This window comes from Pristiophorus japonicus, chromosome 6 (genome assembly GCF_044704955.1).
Source record: "Pristiophorus japonicus isolate sPriJap1 chromosome 6, sPriJap1.hap1, whole genome shotgun sequence".
Taxonomy (NCBI): Eukaryota; Metazoa; Chordata; class Chondrichthyes; family Pristiophoridae; genus Pristiophorus; species Pristiophorus japonicus.
This window is the reverse complement of record NC_091982.1, coordinates 261,908,949-261,916,866: the sequence shown is the minus strand read 5'-3', so window position 1 is coordinate 261,916,866 and position 7,918 is coordinate 261,908,949. Positions and strand designations below refer to the sequence as shown.

At 56.1% G+C, this 7,918-nt stretch overlaps 1 protein-coding gene across 1 annotated transcript in view; it reads left to right on the top strand.

Moving 5' to 3' along the window:
- The first annotated feature begins 856 nt into the window (after positions 1 to 856).
- Positions 857 to 7,918, top strand: part of anos1b (anosmin 1b) — a 214,228-nt gene continuing 207,166 nt past the window's right edge. The window contains exon 1 of the mRNA XM_070882502.1: positions 857 to 1,036. Coding sequence (XP_070738603.1) covers positions 857 to 1,036 — 180 coding nt within the window. The remainder of the gene's footprint in view (positions 1,037 to 7,918) is intronic.

Below are 7,918 nucleotides of genomic sequence, written 5' to 3'. Positions count from 1 at the left end.
GGCTTTGAGGGTGTCCTTGTAACGTTTCCACTGCCCACCTTTGGCTCGTTTACCATGAAGGAGCTCCGCATAAAGCATTTGCTTAGGGAGTCTCGTATCTGGCATGCGAACTATGTGGCCTGCCCAGCGAAGCTGATCGAGTGTGGTCAGTGCTTCAATACTGGGGATGTTGGCCTGGTCGAGGACACTGATGTTAGTGCACTTGTCCTCCCGGGGGATTTGCAGGATCTTGCGGAGACATCGTTGGTGATATATCTCCAGCGACTTGAGGTGCCTTCTGTACATGGTCCATGCCTCAGACCCATACAGGAGGGCGGGTATTACTACAGCCCTGTAGACCATGAGTTTGAAGGCCTGGTCTTCAAACACTCTTTTCCGCAGGCGACCGAAGGCTGCACGGGCGCACCGGAGGCGATGCTGAATCTCCGCATCAATCGGCCAGAACACCTGGGATAACTCCCTTACTCTTCCTCGAAATAGTCTCACGGGACCTTTTGCATCCACCTGCAGAAGCGAGAGTTGCTACCCTCTGAGCCAAGGCTGACACATTAAAGAACTGTCAAGGAAAAACTCCTTATTTGTACTCGATTAGGTGTCTTGACATGACCATCCAGGGAAAGGGACGGGGTAGGAGCAGGGGACGGTGGGTGTGGATGTTGGAAGAGGCGGTGCGATGTTGGGGAGGGAGGAGGCTTTGATTCGAGAGCCCACATGTTGCCGCTTTGGTCTCAGTCAATGCTCAGACGCGCGGCGCCTGCCTGCTTCCAGCAGACAATCTGACAGCAGCCGGACCATTGCACGCTGCAACTTGCAGCGCTGTCACTTTGTGTGGGCTGTGCTAGCGTCCGACCGAGGGATGCCGAGCGGGCTGTGGGTGCTGCTCCCCGGGTTGCTCTGCTCCCTGCTCCCGGTGGCCAGTGGCGCGCGGCCGGCCGGGGACGGAGCCGGTCCCGGGAGCGTCTCGCGGGCCAGGTGCACCTCGCGCTGTCTCACCCTGCACATCGCACACCTGAGCGCGGCCTTCCGGAGCTTGCAGGTAAGAGCCGCCCCGGGGAGGGGGAGACCCTGGGGGGGGGGGAGGGGGGAGACCCAGGGGGGGGGGGGGGGAGACCCTGGGGGGGGGAGTCCCTGGGAGGGGGAGAGGGGGGAGACCCTGGGGGGGGGGGGGGGGGAGAGAGGGGGGAGACCCTGGGGGGGGGAGTCCCTGGGAGGGGGAGAGGGGGGAGACCCTGGGAGAGGGGAGACCCTGGGGGGGGGGGGGGGGAGGGGGGAGACCCTGGGGGGAGTCCCTGGGAAGGGGAGACCCTGGGGGGGGGGAGAGGGGGGAGAGGGGGGAGACCCTGGGGGGGGGGGGAGAGGGGGGAGACCCTGGGGGGGGGGGAGAGGGGGAGACCCTGGGGGGGGGGGAGAGGGGGGAGAGGGGGGAGACCCTGGGGGGGAGAGGGGGGAGACCCTGGGGGGGAGAGGGGGGAGACCCTGGGGGGGGGGGAGAGGGGGAGAGGGGGGAGACCCTGGGGGGAGTCCCTGGGAGAGGGAGGAGACCCTGGGGGGGGGAGGGGGGGAGACCCTGGGGGGGGAGAGGGGGGAGACCCTGGGGGGGAGAGGGGGGAGACCCTGGGGGGGGGGGGAGAGGGGGGAGAGGGGGGAGACCCTGGGGGGAGTCCCTGGGAGAGGGAGGAGACCCTGGGGGGGGGAGGGGGGGAGACCCTGGGGGGGGGAGAGGGGGGAGACCCTGGGGGGGGGGGGGAGACCCGGGGGGGGGGGAGACCCTGGGGGGAGTCCCTGGGAGGGGGAGAGGGGGGAGACCCTGGGGGGGGAGAGGGGGGAGACCCTGGGGGGGGAGAGGGGGGAGACCCTGGGGGGGGGGGAGAGGGGGGAGACCCTGGGGGGAGTCCCTGGGAGGGGGAGACCCTGGGGGGGGGAGTCCCTGGGAGGGGGAGAGGGGGGAGACCCTGGGAGAGGGGAGACCCTGGGAGGGGGAGAGGGGGGAGACCCTGGGAGGGGGAGAGGGGGGAGACCCTGGGAGGGGGAGAGGGGGGAGACCCTGGGGGGGGAGGGAGTCCCTGGGAGGGGGAGAGGGGGGAGACCCTGGGAGGTGAAAAGAGGGGGGAGACCCCGGGAGGAGGAGAGGGAGAGGGGGGAAGGGGGAGACCCTGGGGGGAGGGGGAGTCCCTGGGAGGGGGAGAGGGGGGAGACCCTGGGAGAGGGGAGACCCTGGGAGGGGGAGAGGGGGGAGACCGTGGGAGAGGGGAGACCCTGGGAGGGGGGAGAGGGGAGACCCTGGGAGGGGGAGAGACCCTGGGAGGGGGAGAGGGGAGAGGGGGGAGACCCCAGGAGGGGGAGAGAGGAGAGGGGGGAGACCCCGGGAGGGGGAGAGGGGAGAGACCCTGGGAGGGAGAGAGGGAGAGGGGGAGAGACCCTGGGAGGGGGAGAGGGGGGAGACCCTGGGAGGGGGAGAGGGGAGAGATCCTGGGAGAGGGGAGAGACCCCGGGAGGGGTAGACCCTGGGAGTGTGAGGGGAGAGACCCTGGGAGGGGGAGTGGGGGGAGAGGGAGAAGTCCCTGGGAGAGGGGAGACCCTGAGAGGGGGAGAGGGGGGAGACCCCGGGAGGGGGGAGAGGGGAGGGGAGAGATCCTGGGAGTGTGAGAGGGGAGAGACCCTGGGAGGGGGAGAGGGGGGAGTCCCTGGGAGAGGGGAGACCCTGGGAGGGGGAGAGGGGAGAGACCCTGGGAGGGGGAGAGGGGAGAGACCCTGGGAGAGGGAGAGGGGAGACCCTGGGAGGGGGAGAGGGGAGAGACCCTGGGAGGGGGAGAGGGGAGAGACCCTGGGAGGGGGAGAGGGGAGATCCCGGGAGGGGGAGAGGGGAGAGCCCCCGGGAGTGTGAGAGGGGAGAGCCCCCGGGAGTGTGAGAGGGGAGAGACCCCGGGAGGAGGAGTGTGAGAGGGGGAAGACCCCGGGAGTGTGAGAGGGGAGACCCTGGGAGAGGGAGAGGGGAGACCCTGGGAGGGGGAGAGGGGAGAGACCCCGGGAGCGTGAGAGGGGAGAGACCCCGGGAGCGTGAGAGGGGAGAGACCCCGGGAGCGTGAGAGGGGAGAGACCCCGGGAGCGTGAGAGGGGAGAGACCCCGGGAGCGTGAGAGGGGAGAGACCCCGGGAGCGTGAGAGGGGAGAGACCCCGGGAGCGTGAGAGGGGAGAGACCCCGGGAGCGTGAGAGGGGAGAGACCCTGAGCGGGGAGAGCCCCCGGGAGCGTGAGAGTGGAAAGACCCCGGGAGCGTGAGAGGGGAGAGACCCCGGGAGCGTGAGAGGGGAGAGACCCTGAGCGGGGAGAGCCCCCGGGAGCGTGAGAGGGGAGAGACCCCGGGAGCGTGAGAGGGGAGAGACCCCGGGAGCGTGAGAGGGGAGAGACCCCGGGAGTGTGAGAGGGGAGAGACCCCGGGAGCGCGAGATGGGAGAGACCCTTGGAGTGTGAGAAGGGAGAGACCCCGGGACTGGGACCAGGAGACTGGGAGAGACACTAGGATGGGAGAGGGGAGCCCTTTCCTTTCGCCCCTTCCCCCCCACCCCCTGAAACTGGGGTGAGGTGAGGGATGCCCCCCTTCCCTGAGTCTAGGAGCAGGAGGGAGGTGGAGACTGCTTCTAAAACAACTGAGATTAGAGGGTAGAGCCCCCCCTGAGCTTGGAACATGGGGAAAAACCCCTGAAGCTGGGGCCTGGAGAGGGGAGACATCCCCACCCCATGAAACTGGGGCAAGGAGAGGGGAGACCTCCCTGAAACTGGGACCAGGAGGGAGGAGACCCCTCCTGAGACTGGGGCCAGGTCTGTCTAAGCTGGCTGAGTTTTCCACAACCTACCCTGTTTCTGCACAGCTGGTTTGTATGGCTCTTCCCCTACATCAGTGATGTGATATCGATGGTATTAAGGTCACGGAACCCATGCAGTACACTATCAAGGACATTGAGTGGAGCCAGGCTCTTAACCGTACCTTTGCACAAGGCCCCCTCAAAGCAAACACCACCCCTGGAGAAGGGAGATCTCCTTAAACTGAGAGAATGGAAAGGGAGACCCTTGAAACTGGGATGGGGATAGGTGAGATTTCTCACACTGGGAGAAGAGAGACTGCTGAAACTGGAATAGGGACAATTTGTTTTTACCTCGGCAACAGACAACATCTGAGAAAGTCGCAAACTGAGAGACTTCTAAACGTTAATAACCATTATCTCAAAATCTGACTTTATATTTAATGGTTTTCAAATGTTTTACCTATAATACTGTGCAAAACCTATTTTCCTAAGAGAGAAGCCCAGCTGAAATTTTCAGTTGAAATCTTCAGTGTGAAGTACTGGGATTGGGAGAGGGGATTCCTTTAAAATCGGCTGATATCCCATATTTGTATCAACCTGCAGAGCTTTTATTTTTAACGACCTTCCCACTTATTGTTGTGCAGCTCTGACACCTCTTTTGAAATCTAGTCATCTATTTAAAAGTGATATAAAGATTAAAGTTTTTCATAGCCTATTCATATTTCAGCATTTGTTTGATTTCCGACAGCTGTTGATGTTCAAAAAGTGCTTCAAGTCAATTTGCCCTTTCAGTTCCGCACGGAGGGGTTTCCTGTACGGGCTGCTCCTGCACACCCTCAACTTTGCCATCCTCGCCGGCCGTCCGGACACGCCATGGCGCACCATCTTGCCGTCCGGAGGAGGCGGGGGTCCCCGATGGAGGGCACTCTACGCAGGGGTCCTCCCACTATTCATCGGGGACTTGGCCTGGAGGGTGGTGCACGGAGCAGTGCCGTGCAATAAATTTTTAAGCCGGTTCACGGACTCCCAGGCCGCCTGCAATTTCTGCGGTCTGGAGGAGTCCGTGTTCCATGTTTTTATTGAATGCACAAGGTTGCAGCCCCTGTTCCACTATTTGAAGGGGCTGCTCCTGAAATTCTGGCTGCACTTCAGTCCCACTCTCCTGATCTTTGGGCACCCTGTGCGGAGGGGAGCGGGTAGGTCCGAAGGCCTCCTCGTAGGACTGCTCCTGGGCACGGCCAAGGGTGCCATCAGCCGGTCCAGGCAGCGGGCGGTCGAGGGGGTCGTTCAACCTGACTGCCTGCCTCTCTTCCGCTCTTACATCCGGTCCAGGGTGTCCTTGGAGATGGAGCACGCGGTGTCCACCGGTACGCTCGCGGCCTTCCGCGAGAGGTGGGCACCGGAGGGACTGGAGTGCATCATCACGCCCGGCAACCAAATTTTAATTTGATTTTACGTTTTTTAAGTTTAATTTGTTTTAATTGCCGGTGCTTTTAGTGTCCCCCTCTCCTTTTATAGGGGGCACTGGAAAAAAGGAAAAATTTGATTTTAGTGCCCAAAAAAAAACCACAAAAAAAAAAAAAACCCCAAAAAAACAAAAAAGGGCCTTGTAAATGTCTTGTGTGTGTCATCCAGGTCGGGTGGCACGGATACATGTTTTATGTTTTCGCAGGTAAACTCAAAAGAGTTTCAAGTCAATTTGCAAAAGGTGGTGCATTGTAGAAAGTGAAGACTTGAGTTCCCCTCATCAAAGAACTTTCACCTCATGTTTACCTTAGTACTCCTCCCTTAGATTCCAAAAACCTGTGAAAATTATAAAAGGGGATGAGAGCTTGTGTGTATACACCTAATGAAATATGAACATGCACACGAGAAAGAAAGAAAGAATTAGCATTTATCTAATACCTTTCATATGCTGAGAATGTCCCTAAGTGATTCACAACCAATGAATTGCTTTTGTCACTGTTTTGTATAAAAATGTAACAGTCAAATTACACACAGCAAGATCCCATAAACAGGAATAAGATAAATGACCAGTTAATCTATTTAGGCAGTGTTGGTTGAGGGATGAATGTTGGCTGGGACACCAGAAGAACTTACTGATCTTTAAATAATGCCACAGGATCTTGCATGCCCGCCTGAGCATTCAAATAGGGCCTCGGTTTAATATTTCACGTGAAAGGCATCACTTCTGACAATGCAGCAATCAATACTGAAGCATTCCCTCAGTGCTACTCTGAAGTGTTAGCTTAGATTATATCCATAAATCCTGGAATGGGGTTTGAATTTGCAACTTTCTGACAGAGGCGAGAGTGCAAGGGGCCCTGGGGAAGAGGTGGGTCAGGGAGCCGATTCCCAACCCATCTGCTCCAAGTGCTACCAGACAATGGGACATCCCTTCATAGTGTTACCAGACACCAGGACCTTCCTTCCAGTGCTCCCAGATGGCAGGCCCTTCACAGTGCTCCAACACCCTGCTTTTCCCCCAGCACTTCCAGATCCTGGGACCCTGCTTCTCAGTGCTACCACATAAAATATCACCTTCTCATCTACCTCCATCCCCATTTTGCCACAGCTCAGGACTGCAACTGTCCATTTATAGTACTGACAAATTCTGGAATCCTTTCCTGTGCCCCAGAACCAGAACTACCCTATAAATTCTCTAAGAGACTAGTCTTCCTCTAAATGTTTCCAAACATCAATTTCCCTCTCCCCAGTGTTCCAGACTTTGAGACCTCGCCAAGCACCATCATATCTGGAACACCCCTCCCTAACCCTTGGACCATGCCTGTGATTCCACTCCCCAGCATCTGCATCCCCAGTGCTGCCAGATCCTGGTAACCCCCACAACACCCATTCATGCACAACCAAGAACCCAAGTTCTGACACACTCCAAGCACCCCTACACCACTCTACATTCTGTACTCTGTGCTGTCTCAGTACAGCCACACCGAGGGACTGAGAATCTTTCCTCCCCTTGCTAAATGCCACAAAGTAATTTCTAATCTGCTGTTCGTTGCCTACCATCTTCCTGTGTATCTTGAGCTTTAAAAAAGGTAACAGATAAAAATGAAAGTGCTGATTCTACACTGTTGTGCTGTCAGCAAGGTGTGATGCTCACAGAGAGCACATTGCAGGCATGGAGTGTGTGAATTTACACCCATTAATTTTAATGAGTAGAAAGGTATGGGCTGTGCATCTGCAACCTGTTCCATGGGAGCATGGAATTAGCCCTTAAAGAAACATATAATCAAAATCAAAGCAACTGACTTATCATTTTCATGGAAAACTCAACAGAATCATACAATTTAATCCCCCAAAATACTATTAAAAATCTCAGAATAGTATGCAATAAAACCAAAATTTGACTTATTCCATTACCATAAACCACTGGCCCTGATACTACACTGTACCTTACATGGCATAACACCTTTATAACATCTCCTTTGATTCACCAGAAGTAACTCCATATATGTACTCAGTTGCTTTCTGTATCCATTTTTTTAGCTAGTGGAGTTGCCAAGGTGGACAATTAATGGACAGCTTCCATGGACAGTAAACTGTATAGTAGAGAGAATTATAATTGTTTATGTGACACTGTATTCTTCAGGAGATTAATTTTCAACTTGTCCTGAGCCCTTTATGCTGCCATAATTGCTGTTGAACCTTGGCATCTTAATTAAAATTGCTTTTTAAGTATTCCCCAAATGCCTGGGAATCCAGAATATGGATAATCGGTAATGTTTAAAAATATTATGGGCCACAGTACCCTCTGTCAATTTGTACGTAAAATTAAGTATGGGTACGGAAATAATACCAGTAGAATGTGGTATTGTACTGTTCATCTGTTTGCACTACTAGTAGTGCTCTGAAATAGTTTCATAGAAATTAACAAGAAAAAACATCTTTTGCTTGTTAAATGCTCGTCAGGAGAAACCTGTGCAGAATTATGCATGGGGGAGGAAGGATAAAAACAAAAGTGGGGACTGAACTCAAGGTCAGGTTTAAAAAAAACTCTTTCATCTTTCCCCGAGAAAAAGAATTTGCTGAAGTGCAATGACAGTGATCTAGATTTTTTTTTGATGCAATGGCGGGAGATTGTTTGTTTGAGTATAA